General features: G+C 39.2%; 1 protein-coding gene across 7 annotated transcripts in view; it reads right to left on the bottom strand.

Annotated features, from left to right (window-relative positions):
• The window catches only part of cit (citron rho-interacting serine/threonine kinase), a 153,229-nt gene that overhangs the window by 91,967 nt on the left and 42,662 nt on the right, over positions 1–18,600 (bottom strand). For all 7 annotated transcript variants that reach the window (XM_033043639.1, XM_033043633.1, XM_033043640.1 and 4 more), the window contains exons 10-12: positions 16,608–16,791; positions 5,111–5,216; positions 1,712–1,855 (exon numbers count right to left, since the gene is read on the bottom strand). In XM_033043639.1, the coding sequence (XP_032899530.1) occupies positions 1,712–1,855; positions 5,111–5,216; positions 16,608–16,791 (434 nt within the window). The remainder of the gene's footprint in view (positions 1–1,711; positions 1,856–5,110; positions 5,217–16,607; positions 16,792–18,600) is intronic.

Here is an 18,600-nt window from a genome sequence, read left to right as displayed (position 1 = left end):
AAACACAATGAATAATCTATGAGCTCTGAACAGCAAAAGACTATATTACTATTTGTTATTTGCACTATATTTGTTATTTATTGAACTTTTTCTTTTTTTCCCCCGTTATATACAATGTTTACAAATTCACATATTCTGTTGTGCTGCAGCAAGTAAGAATTTTATTGTCCCGTCCGGGACACATGACAATAAAACACTCTTGACGTCAAAGGAGACGTAATTGCTCGGGTATTTGAAGAGTGGTGAGACTCTTATGAAAACTAGATTAATAATCACTAAAAATGCACGTCAGGAAGATTAATTGTCCTTTACTAAAAAACAGGAAATATTTTCTCCAATGCATAAAGTGAGATGGCACATATAAAGAACATGTACTTTGAAGTTTTGCACAACATTATGTACCTGTGAATTTATTCAGATTGCAACACATGGGCTGTTTACCATAGCAACCGTTTCATGTGTTTCAAATATGATAATTTACTTTTTAGGGGAAAAAAGAAAGCGAACAGATGAAATGATAATTTACATTGTTGTCAGCAGCACTAAAAGAGGCTGCAAACACAACGCAAGTTATAATTGCACTCACTGAAACCCACACGTCTGAATGGCCACAAAAAGGGATGCAGCCTCATTAAGGAGCAGCCAAAGCACAAAGTACACCATTTGGTGCTCTGACAGCTTCCAGGGAGGGCTGGTAAACTCTGCCACGCACCAACATGGGACGATTGCATAAAGCTGAACATCATATGGAAGACGGGAGGGGGTGAGAAATGATGATCCATATGCATCTGAGTTTTAATAAATATCTCAGATGATAGATTGCAAGTATGCAAGCTTGCTGAGGACACTTAATTGGAAGCAGCGCAAGTGGCAGCATTAAATTAAAGATAGACACAAAATGCTAGAGTAACTCAGCCAGTTAGGCAGCATCTCTGGAGAAAAATAATAGGTGACATTTTAGGTCAGAACCCTTCTTCAGACTGCTTTTATTTTATTTTATACCCTCTCTAGATCTTTTCATTTCTAAATGCCGGCAGGATATCAACCGCCTTAACTTTTCGACTCATCTACCTACTCTAACCTCACCCCCTCTGAAAAGTAGTGTGAGGAAGAGTTCCGACCCGAAACGTTACCCATTCCTTTTCTCCAGAGATGCTGCCTGCCACTCTGATTTACTCCGGCATTTTGTGCCTATGTTTAGTATAAACCAGTAAATGCAGTTCCTTCCTACACACCAAGCATTAAATTAAATGTATATATTGGTAGAAAGTGAATGTAAACTCTGATCAAAGTTTTCATGGTTTTCAAAGGAATCGATAAAAAGGCGAGCCAACAGAAATTTCTGCTGGTCAGGAAATCAAAGACATCATGCAAGAATAATGTCGAACCTTTCATCAGCAAAGTTACAAAACCCTTCCGTAAAGATTTTTAACCAACACAGGGAAAAGGCAGTTATGCAGAATGTAGTTCAATCAATCATGATTTTGGTCAATGAAAGGGCAATTGAGAGGTCAAAAGCATTTCCTCTTACAGTATGAAGAAGGGTTTCGGCCCGAAACGTCGCCTATTTCCTTCGCTCCATAGATGCTGCTGCACCTGCTGAGTTTCCCCAGCAATTTTGTGTACCTCCTCTTACAGTATGTTTTGAATACTCTCTTGCCAGTGTGTCCATCAGTTGCATTCATGATCCAATAATGGAACATCTACTTACACTACATTCTGTAATGTACGTTGCCAAATCTTGCTCCAGGATTGATTTCTGGTTTTCAGAAGACTGAAGTTCCATGTCCTTTTGGTCAAGCACGGTTTCCAGCTCACAGACTTTACGTTGTAAATGGGTGACTTCTTGATCCATCTGAAAAAAAGATCTTTAAAAAATCAAATAAAGCTATCATTTAGTGTAATTAACACAGATGCGTCCAAAACCTCTGGTTAAATAACATTTCAGGCTCAATAGAAACTGGTCATTTCATGTAAAAGTTAAAAGACAACAACAGAGGAAAAAAACTGATTGAAAATAAAGCCTTTCGACCTCCTTCTTTACAGTTTCAAACAATCTCATATATCTATTTTTACCAAAGTATTGCCACTGATCATGTAAATCAGTGATATTTTCACTGCAGCCTATGTCAATCCTTTATTCGGGCCTCAATCCTTTACATCGTTTTGCACTCACACAAAAACCCAAATTTGCAAATTTTCTGGTTTAGACACGTAATAACTACGATTTCACATGTGAAGCTTCAAGTAAGAAACAAATTATTTTAGAATTGCTGAGGTTTTTATGAATATTCTTTATACTTTTTCTATTATGAACAATTTTAGCCATCATATCGAATGTGCTATTTATGCCCTAGATTGTCATATACTTTTTTTCCCCCCAAGCATCCCTGCAGTTCAACAAGAAATTATTTGTATTATTGAATAGGAGAGTCCAACAGACCAGTCATTCAGCCTGTTATGTATGTCCAGTTCTTTGGAAAGAGCTATGATCTTTCACCAAAGCAAAGAGTGGAATTCTCTGCCACAGAAGAGAATGTTCTGGATATCTTCAAGATAGAGTTAGATTTAGCTCTTAGGGCTAACAGAATCAAGGGATATGGGGAAAAAGTTGATCTGTCACCAGAAACAGGTCTTCCTTATTTATTCTACAAAAAACCCTGTTTATTCATGATCACCTTCGCTTGACATTCTCTACTCTCAGCAGACCGACCAAAGTTTTTCCATTCTACAGGTAATGTTTTTCTTTCTGTCATTCTTCTACTAAATTATATTTGTGTCTTCTTAATGGCCTTAACATTCTTTCCTAAAGTCTAACCAGTTTCCAGCTAAGGCCAGATCAGTGTTTTATAAAAAGGGATTACCATAACTCTTGTACATTTGTGCACAATGCCTCTGTTTACAAAGCAAAGCAAGTCATATGTCTTTTTAATTAATTTTCCAATGTGTTCACACAGCACAACAAACAGGGACAGCGACAAACCCATCATCGTCCGTTTTTACAATCCCTGAAAGTTATACCAAGGTCACATGGCCAGCATCCTATCCCGATGCATCATATCTTGGTTTGGCAACTGCTCTGCCCAAGACCGCATGAAATTGCTGAGAGTTGTAGATGCAGCCTAGTCCATCATGCAAACCAGCTTTCCCTACCAATCAACTCTATTTGCATTTCATGCAGCTTTGGGAAAGGAGCCAAAATAATGAATGACCACTCACCCTCTGTTCCTCTTTCCCGTTGGGCAAAAGACACAAAGGTTAGAAATTACATACTGCGTGATTCAGGAACAGATTTCCCCCCCCTGTTATCAGACTATTGAATAGACCTCTCATAAGCTAAGGGTATATATAGTTTGATAACCCAGCCAACCTTGTTGTGGCCCTTGCACTTTTTTTCTGTACTTTTTCTACACTGTCACACTACATTTTGCATTATTTTTCTCTGCACTACTGGTTATACATGTGATCGTACTCATGCATGATATGATTTGACTGGATAACATGCAAAACAGAGATTTTTATTGCACATGTGACAATAATTCATAACCAACCAAGACATAAAAAATAGCAAAACATTTCTAGAGAAATAGCAATAGATATTTACAAAATCTTCTTTATCATGTCAATTAATTGTACAAAACTATTTCCTGTAGAAATGCAGGAGGGCACGTCACTTATAAATATCAGTGAACGTGAAGATAAATACTACTCTTAAAGATTTACTCAGTAGCTAAATAGCAACAAAAGAGTTCTTAGAAAAATAATTAAAATACTACAGATACTAGGAATCTGAAATAAAAAGCAGAAATTGCTCGATATACTCAGTAGGTCAAATTGTATATGTGGGGAGGGGAACAATTTAATGATTCAGGTCAATGTTCTTTCATTAAAACATTTCTGTAGGGTGACAGTCAATAATCATTTTTGTTCATTGATGTCGCCTGACCTGTTAATTATTTCCAGCATTTCCAGTTCTTTCCCTGCAGAGTTCTCAGAATCATTTATCTATTCTTGTCATTACATAATTGGCCAAGGTAGTGGTCATAAGATTGGGCAACTGAGATTTTGCAATTTAAAAAATAAATAAATAAATGCCAGTATTCAACAATATAATTATAAAATCTGACTGTGCTGAACAATTACAATCCAGCTGCCGTTACTATTTACGTTCTGTTTCTAAAAATTAACATACAAGTTTTTCTCATTAGTTGTGTTCTTCAAATAAGAGAGTATGTATTACTAGTTTTACATTTTTGAAGAAACATACGGTGAAGTAAAATTTCAACTTTATGGATTTTGTAAGTTTCATTTTAGGATAATGAAAAGATATCAATGACCTTTAAGTATTTTCACCAACCAAATTGACTAAAATATACAATGATTTGTTAATTATTGATTTGTTCAAATTATTCTTAATCTACGTTGGTTTTACATTTTGTATAACAATGGTGTGGCGCAATGGCACAGCGGTAGAGTTGCTGCCCTACAGCGCCAGAGACCCGGGTTCGATCCTGACTACGAGTGCTGTTTGTACAGATTTTGTACGTTCTCCCTGGGACCATGTGGGTTTTCTCTAGGCGCTCTGGTTTCCTCCCACACTCCAAAGGCATGCAGGTTTGTAGGTTAATTGGCTTCTGTAAATTATCCCTAGTGTGTAGAATAGAACTAGTGTAACAAGATCACTGGTCAGCATGGACTCGATGGGCCGAAGGGCCAGTCTCCACACAGTATCTCTAAACTAAACAAGTTCTAGTGGAAGTTCAGGCATAGAAACCATTGGAATATTTGCACAGAAATTTTGTTCATTGTGGAATAATATCTGGGAAAACGAGATCCACAAAATTTCCGATAAATACATCAAACAATTTTTATAATAAGATTCAACAATCATTATAGTAAGATTTACAAATATATATATATCTAGCTGTGAAATTGTACAAAGATTTAATCAGAAAGATACTGGTTACCAATTTCGTATACAATTTCTGAGGATTAAAAATATGTAGTGTTGTTAATGTGAAAGATTAATAATAATTAATATGAAATATACCACATTACTTATAGGAATACAACATCAAGAAATTCCTTGCTGATTTTGTCCATCATATACCTTATGACATGTGTCCTGAGTCTCCAACAATTCCTTATTCTTTAACATAAGCTTTTTTTCCAGAGAGTTAGTCTTGGCTGGTGAGTCCATCAATGAAGTTACAGATCTGCAAAAATATTTAGATTATTTTATTAATATCACACACCTTGAATGAAACCAGAGTAGTTGCCAAATTTACTTATTTTGTGATGTTATATCAAATTATTCACATATAAGTGAGTTGAACCACAATACTTTATTGTCCATAGAAATTTTCTTTCCAAAAAAACAGAACACTAAATTATTTAGGATGCCTCGTCATGTATGAGATTTAGAGGATTTCAAAATTAAAACATGAACATAAACCTTTGTACAACTAGATTATTTGTTAGTTAAAAGAAGGTTGTTCTTTAAATGTGTTGCAATTAGGGTATTAGTCCTTTACACACAATGCATTCTTTATATGATCCAACGGGTTTTTACAGACAATGACCATGTACAACAAGACAGGGTCCAATCACCATTCCCTATTCATGAATGGCATTATTATTGCTAAGTCCCCCACCATGAATACACTATGGGGCCATCAGCAGTCTGTTGCTGTTAGAGTGGCCTAGGCAGGTAACTAGTGTGCACTTTTTTAATATGGTATACAACTGCCACTGTGTGTAGGGGGTAGATACAATAAACGTTTAAGGTAAGAGACAGAGTAGGCCGGTCAACCTTGTCCTGGATAATAGAACTGTGTTTGAGCATTGTTGTATCTGCACTCAGCTGGGCAAGTAAAAGCGCATTCCACCACAGTCCTTGTTAAAGTCCTGAAGATGGTAGAGAGGATGTCACATAGAACAAGGTGAATCATATGGTGCAATATATACAGCATACATTCTGGATTCACAGGCACAATTATTTACGTGGTTGGTCTAACCGTATTTTCAGCCCATGGTGATTGTGTCGTTACCGAATGAGAAAGGGCCTATTTTGTCCCGTGAGAAGATATGTTTATCTTAGCACTCAGCAAAAGTGTAACTCCTAAACATTGCACTCTTGTACTGGAGTATTCTGAAACTTCATCAGAAGTACAAAACCTGGTCACATGAACAAAAACTAGGAAAAATACAAAGTACCAGATAGCATGCAGCAATTCATCCCGGTTCTATGGACTCTGATTCAATGCTGACCTTGGTTGCCGTTTGTGTGGAAAATGCACCTTATCCCTGTGGCCATGTGGGCTTCAACTGGCTGCTCCAATTCATTTCCACATCCCATATATGTGCTGGTAGATCAATTGGTTACTGAACATTACCCTTAACATAGATAGGTGGCAATATGACCAAAAGCGGGTTGGATAGACATATCACGGAGAATTAGTTGTGGGGCTGGAGTAACATGAGGAGTGGGGGACCAGCTCAATGAGCTGTGTTGGGGCGAATGGGATTTGTTGCATTGTGGTAAGTATTAATACATCAAGGTAATATAATTCCTCAATTCAATTTGTGTACAAATGGATTCCAGTTAAAAAGTAACACTGATTCAAAGTTTGTACATATCCCAAGGCAATCATAATTAAATTGTCACATAATTGGCCATCCCCTTCGGGTAGATCATGATACAAAGGATTAAATGTTGCAATGCAACAAACCACAAAATTCTCTTCATTACTGGTTCAGGTGCTGCAGGTGGTATCGCAAGTCTGATTTATTGTCACCTAAGCTGCCACTCCACCTCCACCTTTCTTTCCTTTCCCATATTTCCAGAAAGCCTCGTGTCTTTATATCTAAGAATATTTAGAACCCCTCTCTCTTTTTTTAAGCCAAGGTTATTTGACTGCCATTGCATCATAATTTTTTGTGATTAACAACATAATGTAATCAACCTTGTGTTTCACAGTTCATAGGCATGCAATGTCAGTATCTCAGGCATTTGTGTACTTACACTTAGCCTGGTTTCATCTATTTTGTTCCATTTATCTCTCCCTTTGCGTTGTGTGCCATTTTAGCTCATCGGCGCCACTATCTGATGCCCAACCAAATCAGGTTGGGCAACCCCTATAATGCGAGTGAATGACCCTGTAAGGACATTGGTTCCAGCTCTGTTGGAATGTAACCCATTGGGCCCATATGGGTCCCACCTCCCCCAGAATTGGTCCCAGCGTTTCAGGAATCTAAAGCCCACTCTCCTGCACCCATCTCTCCAGCCAATCATTTATCTACACTATCCTCCTAATCCATAAGATCATAAGTGATATGAGTAGAATTAGGACATTCGGCCTATCAGGTCTACTCCACCATTCAATCATGGCTGATCTAGCTCTCCCTCCTAACTCCATTCTCCTGCCTTCTCCCCATAACTTCTGACACCTGTACTAATCCATCTAATTTACTCCACAGGCACAAGGTGTCATCAGCCAATTAATTTGAGGTCCAGTTTCTTAATCCCATTCTAAACCTTTTAATAACCCATTTTCTACATATGCCACTGGCACCAATATGGATCTCAACCATTGCATGTTCACCCACCAGCAGATTTTGTTGTATCATTAAGAAGGTAACATGCTTGAGGGGACAATACTTGTCGGACTATTTGGGAAGAGTAAGCAGATGTGTGTGATTAATGGGCTAGCTCACAATTATGATGGACCAATCAACCTCTTTCCTTAATCATTTGATCTTTCTATTATCTCGCAAGGAGGTTAGTTTGTAACACGTTGAGTCGTGATGACCGTGGATGGAAAGGGTTAAACAGACCTGTGTCAGATAAAATGGAGTTGTCAGCAAACAGCCATACGCATGCTTTTCTGCTAAATTAACAGCACCATATTCAAGCAAGCAGCTTTCTTAGAAGAGCAATTATATGTTTCGGAAGAATGCTTCGGCCAACTTGGAAGGACTTGTTCATGAGGCCACCTGCAGGGTCACCAAGATAAACTTCTGCCTTCCCAGAAGCATCAAAGATTAGCTTGGTGCTTAGTGCGAGAAATAACTCTTGTGTACCACACTAAAGAGGATCGCTAATTTGAAAGCAAAGTACCAACTGTTTTTTTAGATTAGGGTAGAAGCTCAAACTTTTTGGTATAAAAATGCCTGTTACATACAGAATGAGCTTGTGGGACATTGCTTTTGAACTGGGTCGCAAGTGGTGCCAAGGGAAAACTGCGAGCCATGCTGCACACAGAGCCGCCTGCCACTGACTGAGGGGCCACCTGACATTGTTAAGTATAAGTTGTTACATATAGATGCGTTGTCCACAAAAAATCGTGCATTGATTAATACCTTGTTTGTACAGTATCTGATTCTGAAACCAAATAGTTGCAATCAAAACAACTAGAATAAGCACTGCTTGGTGCATTACATACCTGCATGAATATCTGCAGTGTACAAAATCATTCTGACCAAAAATTTTAATTAGAGATGCTGTAACAAATAACCTGAGAGAGACTTACCTCCGCAACTGACAAACAGAGACAATTCCTGACAAATAGTTTGCAATCAGTAAGGATAGGTGACAAAACATCCCCAACAATAATTCTAAACACTGGTCCCTTGCAAGGCAGGGTCCTGTATACTCTCGTTACACTCACAACTGTGGGGCCAAGTTTTGCTCTAATTCCATTTACAAGTTTGCAGATGACACCACTGTTGCGGGCTGGGCAGCAAACATTGATGAGATGGAGAACAGGAAAGATAGATGGAGATAGCATGATATCAAGTCAATAACATATCCCTCAATGTCAGCAAAATGAAGGAGTCGTCATGAACCTCATGAAGCAGGTTGGAGTACATGTCCCAGTCTGCTTCAATGGTACTGGAGTGGAGAGAGTTGAGCGCTTCAAGTTCCTAGGGGTAAATATCACCAACAATTTGACCGGGACCAACCATATCTGCATGGTCTGCATCCTAGGGTACTCAAGGAGGTGGCTCTAGAAATCATGGACGCATTGGTGATCATTTTCCAATGTTCTATAGATTCTGGATCAGTTCCTGTGGATTGGAGGATAGCTAATGTTATCCCACTTTTCAAGAAAGGAGCGAGAGAGAAATCGGGGAATTACATTAATTGCCGGGATGGTGGGACTGTCATATGATGAAAGAATGGAGCGACTGGGCTTGTATTCATTGGAATTTAGAAGGATGAGAGGGCATCTTCTGGAAACACATACAATTATTAAGGGATTGGACACGCTAGATGTAGGAAACGAGTTCCCGATGTTGGGGGAGTCCAGAACCAGGGGCCAGTTTAAGAATATGGGGTAGGCTATTTAGAATTGAGATGAGTAAAGACTTTTTCACACAGAGAGTTGTGAATTTGTGGAATTCTCTGCCACAGAAGGCAGTGGAGGCCGATTCACTGGATAGATTCAAAAGAGAGTTGGATAGAGCTCTTAGGGCTAGCGGAATCAAGGGATATGGGGAGAAGGCAGGAACGGGGTACTGATTGCAGATGATCAGCCATGCTCACATTGAATGGCGGTGCTAGCTCGAAAGGCTGAATGGTCTACTCCTGCACCTATTGTCTTTGTATCCATGTATGTCAATTATACAGCCAAGACTGCACACCAATGCCTCTACATCCTCAGAAGACGAGGGAAATTTGGCATAACTTTTACTAATTTCTACAGATGCATCATAGAAAGCATCCTTTCCGAATGCATCACAGCTTTGTATGGTAAATGATCTGTGCAAGAAAATACACAGAGATGTGGACCCAGCCCAGCCCATTACACATACCAGTCTCCCCCTTATTGACTCCATCCACACTTCACGGTATCTTGGGAAAGCAACCAACAAGGATCAAGGACCGGTCATTTTTGTTTCTCCCCTCTCCTCTCAGGTAGAAGCTTGGAAGGACATACCACCAGATCCAAGAATAACTTCTTCCCACTTGTCATCTGAGTCTTGAAGGACCTCGCATAAGGATGTATTCATGATCTTTCAATCTACCTTGTCGTGGCCCTTGCACATTTTGTCTATCTGTACTATTCTTGCAGCTGTAACACTATATTCTGTACTCTGTTTATAATATTTGTTCTATCCATTGTACCCATGTGTGGAACGATTGCAGTCAAATGGTATGATCTGCCCGGATTACATGCAAAACAAAGTTTTCACTGCATCTCGATGCATTTAACAATAATAAACCAATACTAGAAGCCAAATTGAATAAAATAGAGAAACTCTTATTCAGAATAGCCAAAAAGCAGCTCGAGGGCGTGTAGAAAGGAATTGCTGATGCTGGTATATACCGAAGATAGACACAAAGTGCTGGAGTAACTCAGTAGGTCAGGCATCATCTCTGCAGAAAAAGCCAGAGAGAAGAGTGAAACTCAGTCTGAAGAACGATCCCGACGCGAAACGTCACCTGAAATCCTTTTTCTCCAGAGGTGCTGCCTGACCCATTGATGTTACTCCAGCACTCTGTGTTTATCTCTGGAGGTTAGAGCGCCCCAGGTATGCAAACGGATAAAATCCGCAGATGAAAACAATCAGTAAAATATATGATTGATTCATGCGCTGTGAACCACTAAAACTGCTCATCAGCACACTCATCCAACTGGCAAATATCACACTGGTAATCAGACTCAAGTGCATGCATCTATGAGCTAAAAGTAGCTTGCACATGATGCATGCAACTCAGGGAACTGCTGCGTGACCCCGAGCAATAGTCGTGTTCAAAGCACAGCGCTGGGAAAAGAACATCCCTGTTGACATGAGGGAGACAGTTATCTAATGACTCCTTTCATTCTGACGCGCTTAATATCACAAAGAGTACACAGAGGAAACAAAATGAGAGCTTTGCAGAATTAAACATTTTTACAGCATACAAATGATTTGCCCGAGCTGTCTGCAAAAGGATTAATGAAGAAAAACAAGCTGGTGATTAAAATTTATTTAGCTTTCGCTAAATAAACAGTTCAAAAATTGACTGTTGTGGCAGACAATGAGGAAGAAAGATTCTTAGTGTGTCGAAAGGAACTGCAGATACTGGTTTATACCGAACATGGATAGGTAAGGGTTCCCTACCCAAAACATCACCCATCCTTTTTCTCCAGAGATGCTGCCTGACCCAAGAAAGATTTAGACTTGAGCAAGTCTGTATCAATGGACCAGTCAAACGGACATAAAGTAACAAGTGAAGTTCAATCCAGAGAAATAATGATGGTGCACTTGAAGACGACAAAATAGGCATGGGAATTAACAATAAATGGAACACTGAGAAATAGAGGAGAATAGAGAGTGCTTAGAGTGCTTAGAGTGCCTGTCCATTAATCTCTGACAGCAGAGGTATATATGCAAGGTGGTTCAGAAGGCAAATCGATGTCCTCCAAGGCATGTAATACAATAGTTAGTTGGGTCACAGTTAAAGTACCGCGTACGATTCATGTCATCATTTAACAGAATGGATGTGACAGCATCAGTGTACAAACGAGGGTCATTACTCTGACTGGAGATCTTTTATGATATGATGACATTTTGGCTAAAGTACAGTTCAATTATTTGAGAAAAAAGGAAACTGAGAACTTTAGACGATAGAGATAAAGTGCGGAAGCAGGCCCTTCGGCCCGCCGAGTCTGCGCTGTTCAGTAATCACCCCGTACACTAGCACTGTTCTAAACACTAGGGACAATTTACAATTTTGCCTAGTGTACGTCTTTGGAGCTTGGAAGGAAACCGGAGCACCTGGAGAAAACGCACGTGGTCACAGGGAGAACGAACAAACTCCGTACAGACAGCAGCCATAGTCAGGATCAAACCTGGGTGTCTGGTGCTATAAGGCAGCAATTCTACCGCTGCGCCACTGTGCCGCCCCTGTACCGAAAAGTGGCTTAAGTGAGGTATGTAACGAGAGGCCTAGAAGGAATAAGAATCAACTTCCTCAAGCAGGAGAGTAATGGCTGTGGACGAAGGCTTATTATAATAGGTAAAGTGATTACAGGATTGAAGGGAAAAAAAAGATTCTGAAAGATGAGGAGAAATTTGGATTTCACAACCTGTAAAAATGGCAGAGACAGACCACCGATCATATTTAAATAGTATTTGATGAGCATTTGATGAGCTGGTGTGGACCAAGAACTGGATAGCTTTGCTTGACCAGCATGGAACATTGGACTCCTCCTATGCCATACACATCTACGATCGCAAAAGTGTAGAACCATGAAGTAGTTCAAATCTTGTCAAAAGTAGCGGCTGCTTACAAAATGTGAGAACCAAAAATAACATTCAATTATAATCTCACCCACCACAGACATATACTGCAGCTCAGGCTCAAAATATATTGCGGATGCAAATATAAAGGTTTGCAGTGCATAAATGGTTATAAAGAGTATTGCCATTAAAATAAAAGTTCAATACCATGGGAACAACTACTCCTTTAAAACAAGCAACTGTCCTTTTTTGATATGATGAGGTGTGATGATATCTATAAACAGATTCTATCTAATATTTTATGTACATTTTTAATCCAAATTTATGACACATGCCACATAAAAGCAGAAGCAAGGCTGTACATATGTCTTGAGCTTCCTAACTCACTCCTATTTCATCCTTTTCCCACCTATTGTCTTTGTATCCATGTATGTCAATTATACAGCCAAGACTGCACACCAATGCCTCTACATCCTCAGAAGACGAGGGAAATTTGGCATAACTTTTACTAATTTCTACAGATGCATCATAGAAAGCATCCTTTCCGAATGCATCACAGCTTTGTATGGTAAATGATCTGTGCAAGAAAATACACAGAGATGTGGACCCAGCCCAGCCCATTACACATACCAGTCTCCCCCTTATTGACTCCATCCACACTTCACGGTATCTTGGGAAAGCAACCAACAAGGATCAAGGACCGGTCATTTTTGTTTCTCCCCTCTCCTCTCAGGTAGAAGCTTGGAAGGACATACCACCAGATCCAAGAATAACTTCTTCCCACTTGTCATCTGAGTCTTGAAGGACCTCGCATAAGGATGTATTCATGATCTTTCAATCTACCTTGTCGTGGCCCTTGCACATTTTGTCTATCTGTACTATTCTTGCAGCTGTAACACTATATTCTGTACTCTGTTTATAATCTTTGATCTATCCATTGTACCCATGTGTGGAACGATTGCAGTCAAATGGTATGATCTGCCCGGATTACATGCAAAACAAAGTTTTCACTGCATCTCGATGCATTTAACAATAATAAACCAATACTAGAAGCCTTAATAAACCAATACTTCACAATCCTTAATTTTCTTTATGCCAAAAATCTACTGATTCCATTACTGTACATATTCAACAACTGCAGTAGGTGGGTATAACTTGAAATCGGAGAATTCAATGCTTATACCAGTGGGTTGTAAGGTACCCAAGCAGACTATGAAGTGCCATTCCGCCATATTGTGTGCGGCCTCGCTCTGGCAATGGAAGAGGACAAAGACAGAAAAGTCATTATTTGGACTGGGAAAGTGAACTAAAATTGTTGGCAACCGGGAGATCCAGCAGCAAATGCAATTCAACATTTCAAAAAGACAAGTTTAAAATTTAATTTAAAATTCTTAAGAGGGCAGATGAAGAGCTAATATTTTCCCTGACTGTGGTGTCTGGAACCAAGAATCACAGTCACAAAATAAATGATCAGCCATTCAGGGAAGACAGGCCTTTATGAGGAGGGAAGTCAACCTTCGCGATTCTCTATCAAAGATAATGATGGTGGATCAGTTTCTGAGTTTATTTAGAACAAGATAGATCAGATTTGAATGACGCAGTAGACTTGATAGGCCGAATGGCCTAATTCTGCTCCTATAATTTATGAACTTATATTGCCCAGTGTTTTATACAAAATACGAAATCTATACTTCCATGCCACATCCCATTGTTATGCTGCATACGAATCTATACACATTGTCACATGAATGTTTTTGTTTATCCGCTGAAATTATTATGTCCTATTTATCCCTGCTCTTTTGTGAGACACGTGGAACATAGTTTCCACCTACACTCCTACTATTCCACTAATCCCTCTTCATTAGATCCAACCCCAGGAAACAAAAATGCAGCAAGATCCATTGAATTGCGTCACACAAGTGCCCAGCAATAACAATCCCCAACAGAAAGAGTCTACTCTCCATTAATAGCATGACCATCATTAAATATTCACAACTTGGGGGGGGGGGAGGTTACCATTTACCAGAACATTAAATGGACTAATCGTTCAAATACCACGATTACAAGATGAATCATAATTTATAAGGCATTAATCATGGAATATTTTCCACTTGTATAGATGAGTGCAGTTACAAATATACTTAAAGTTCGTACAATGCAGGACAAAGCAACCTGTCACCAGTGCATCGTGGCTGCAGTGTGTACCATCTACAACATGCACTGCAGTTATTGGCCAGGAATACTCCAATAACACCTTCCAGTGCAAGAATCTGCACCACATAGAAAATCAAGGACAGCAGTCTCAGGATTGCAGCCACATGAGAATGTCAACCCCCTGCAAATTCCTCAAGAGACAGATCATCTTGATTTGGAACTATTTTGGTGTTTCTTCATCATTACAGGGTTAACATTCTGGAGCACTCTACCCAAATGCATTGTGCCAAAAGAACTTCCCCCAAAGTGGTTCAAGAAGGAGATCTGCACTGTCTGAAGAGCAATTAGCAACGGGCACCACAAAGTTTATCATGCCATAAATAACAAAATAGTAATCCTCGCAGAATCTTGTGTTTCACCCAGATCACATCTCAAACTTCTAATCCCCAGGGAGCATTGGGCAATCGTATCCCATCTCTCCTCGCAGGTCTTGAGCAGATATGGCAAGTATAATACATGGGTGATGGCTCTCTAAAGAAATGTGTGCCACATGGCTAACTGCTCTTTGCTACAATGGCTGGTTGCTACAATTGCCACTCTCTGCCTCTAGGAAGTGACCCCCTCCGTGTACGGGAGGGGGCACACAATAAAAAAGTGTTGCTTCGCAAAATATGAGACCTTTTATAAATATCTTTGTATGTAAATAACCAGCTACTCTCCATTATCTTAGGTAGTGAATGAGAGTAAGAGAGACAAAGTCAAAGTTAATAGCTTTCTGGCACCATGTGCCCTGTTAGTTATTTACACACCCCTGCTTACCAAATCATATCCTTCACATTCATGTACACTCTTCCCATCCCTGGTGAACATTTCCAATAATTTATTTTTACTGTATTTTTCTAGAATTTCAATTCCATATTAAACCAAAACCACATATGTCCATTCCATTCATTCAAACAAACATACTGGGGGAGTACTTCAAAGTGGATTAGAGTTTTCCCGTAGGGAGGAACTGCAGATGCTGGTTTACACCGAAGATACAGGGAGATACAAAATGCTGAATCTCCCTGTTGGTGTGTCTGAAGAATGGTCTCGACCTGAAACGTCACCCATTCCTTCTCTCCAGAGATGCTGCCTGTCCCACTGAGTTACTCCAGCATTTTGTGTATATCCAGAGTTTTCCTGCTGCCCTTGAGAATATTCTTTCCACATCAAATCAAAGGTAAACTACAGCCATTTGTCCCGCTGATGTTTGTGGGGTCATGCTGCATGCAAATACTCTTCTACTGTTCTTTACATAACAATTGCTGCACAATTAATAATGTTATTTTAAAGTACTGAGATATCTAAGACATAACAAGGTGCTGCAAAAAAAAGCAGTTTTTTAAAAAACAGACAAGATACTTCCAATGCAGTTATAATAACTGAGCTAACATGAAATATATTCTCAGATTACTATTTCCCCACAATATATTCAGTTATTAGCTGTATGATGCTATCACATTATTGAAGTTATTTTTAATATATCCATTAAAGTAATTGCAATGTAATCTGTCTACATCTATCAACTGAATAAAAATAGGATGGATAATTCTGTCATCAAATTAGCCCTCGAATGTACCTGAACAAATCATCACAATTACCAGAATTGGGTTGATATTCTTAGAAACGGCCATATCAACTTGCATTGTAGAGTGTTACTTATGTAGGATCAGGATACATACAATTGCTGCTTTTTTAATGAAGTTAAAATGCCAATTGTGATTTCAAAGTGTGTAGCTTGATGTTACTCTAGGGTACGATCATCAAAAGATATAGCTAATAGCTTTACTACTAAATATATAGCTATACATTAGAACAACCAACAGAGAGCCAAACAACAAGGCCCACAATAAGAGAACTAGGCACAGGCTGCACCATAAGACTGTGCTCAAATGCTAACTGTGGTGGTACTGCATTTTTTAATCTTAAGACTAATTAACAAATGTTGAAATAGCAAAATTCTCAATGAGTTAACTCTGTTGGGACACTTTGAAAGTCAATGATTTTTCTGTGAAGAAATCTTTATAATTTCCAGGTGAGTTAAAATGTCAACATGTAACTATCTTGTATGGAGATTTCAAAACAGAATTGCCTGACTTCATCTGCACATTGAAACACTCTGCCACTTTCTTGTTCTACTTACACTTACTGTTAAAGAGTTAACTCGTGATTACACTTACTCTGAGGGAGAGAGTGCAGCCAGTGTCTTGGTAAAGGACAATCCTACGAAAGGCAAGTCCTCCCCTGTAAAACCCGATTTGTTCAGCTGCGGTGCCTTTATCATGGGGCGTGATATTTTCTCTGGCTCATCGAAATTGGACACATCATCATCAGTTTCCAGGGTGGGTACAAATGGAGGTGGAACTGCGAGGGAAACACAAGATATGTTGAAATTCAGCAATAGAGGGGAGACCAAAGAGGTAACAGTCGGCATGTATGCTTCAATAAATATGGGAAGTGAGTCACTATTGAAGCAGTCTGTTCAATAGGCTGTCACAGCTTATTACATCAGTTTGAGGTAAAAGTGGTTCTTACACAGATAACCTGACAGCCGTAAAGGTTGGTTCTAATACAATCCTGTAATTGCGTTAAATAGCTCATTTGCAATATATTTTCAATGTATTTACATGAAGACACATATACAGGTGGAACATGATAAACAGTAATCTGGACTCTACCCATTCCCATGTTTACAAAACACATACCTTATTCCATGTCAAAGAATTTCTGACAGTAAATAAGTTCATTATACACATATATTTGTACAACACATTGTTATAATTAAGAGCTAAAATAGTTACATTATGGATTTCTTTTCATTAAAATCCAGAACACAGCAATGAAGAGTCAGGCTCCAAAGATCATTACTTACATAGCATCCTGAAAAACACTGTTACCATCAATTTATTCTGGTAATCCTCACTTCCTCAAGACTCCTCCCTGAAAATGACTAATCGGATACTGCTGCAAAGCCAACTGACGGTGGCAGATTGCTGCCTGCAGAAACTTTCTTTCTGCACCGCAAGTACAATTTTTCGATAATGAATATGCCAGCAGCTAAATCCAGTCAGCATTGCAGTACTTGTGCCAATCTACTTCTGTAAGACTGCAGGTTTAACCATGGCAGTTCTGAGCTGGAGAGTCTTGCAGCAAAGCTTCCACACAGGATCACATTGCTGACGCCTTCCCTACAACACCACCACTGGCAATTAGCCGATGGGAGCCTTTCAATGGATATAATGGTAATCTGCTGTGATGTAAACATAGAGATCAATGAGTGCTACAGCATTCAGGCACACAATCGATTTGAACCACTCAATACTGTGATTTTGAACCTTACAATTTTGGTTGGACTGTACCATTTGGCAGAGCAGTAATACTCATGACAAGAGAGTGGGCAGGCCATATTTTACACGAACTAAACAGCGTTGTCCTCTATAAAGTATTCCACAGCAGATGCCAGGCCATTTGATCAGCAACCTACATTGTCTCCTAACATTACCAAAACTATGCATGGTTTGGTCAGTTTACAGACCAGGATTAAAAAGTTTAATGAGGAAGTCTGGAAATTAAGGGAATATTTAAAGTCTACATAGCCTATAGCAAATGCTATGATTACATTAATCTTGCATAAGTCAGAGGAGACAAATACACTACAGAGGATCAAATAGTTACACAAGGCATTAAAGCCTTCCTGGCACATTTTCAGTTTCATTAAGCAGCAAGAATTAGCAGATTTGGGAAATTTGAGATACAAAGACAATGCCGGATATGTTCAGAAAACCAACTGAATTTGATTTCTCACACATATGCAATTTGGCGATGTCTCTGTTCCACTTTTCTTTGATTTACTTCCACAGAGAACTGAGGTTATTGTTTTCTCTTAATTGATTGCCTTTCCTCTTAGACATTACAGAAATCATAACATGGCAACTAAGATAGATGGGCAGAAACGATATCAAAATGTAGGTTGTGGAGTCAACCCAACAAGTTCCTCAGTTTCATTATTGTTTAGTTTCAAGATTAAACATTGAAATTTCTTTTGGCTCAGTGAGTCCATGCCAACATTCACATAGTTCCATGTTATCCCACTCTCACATCCACTCCCTCCACACTTGGGCCAATTTACAGAGGCTAATTTACCTACAACTCTCCATGTTTTTGGGATGTGGG

The sequence above is a fragment of the Amblyraja radiata genome, chromosome 25, assembly GCF_010909765.2.
Source record: "Amblyraja radiata isolate CabotCenter1 chromosome 25, sAmbRad1.1.pri, whole genome shotgun sequence".
Taxonomy (NCBI): Eukaryota; Metazoa; Chordata; class Chondrichthyes; order Rajiformes; family Rajidae; genus Amblyraja; species Amblyraja radiata.
The sequence above is the reverse complement of the archived record's forward strand: the minus strand, read 5'-3'. Positions and strand labels throughout refer to the sequence as shown.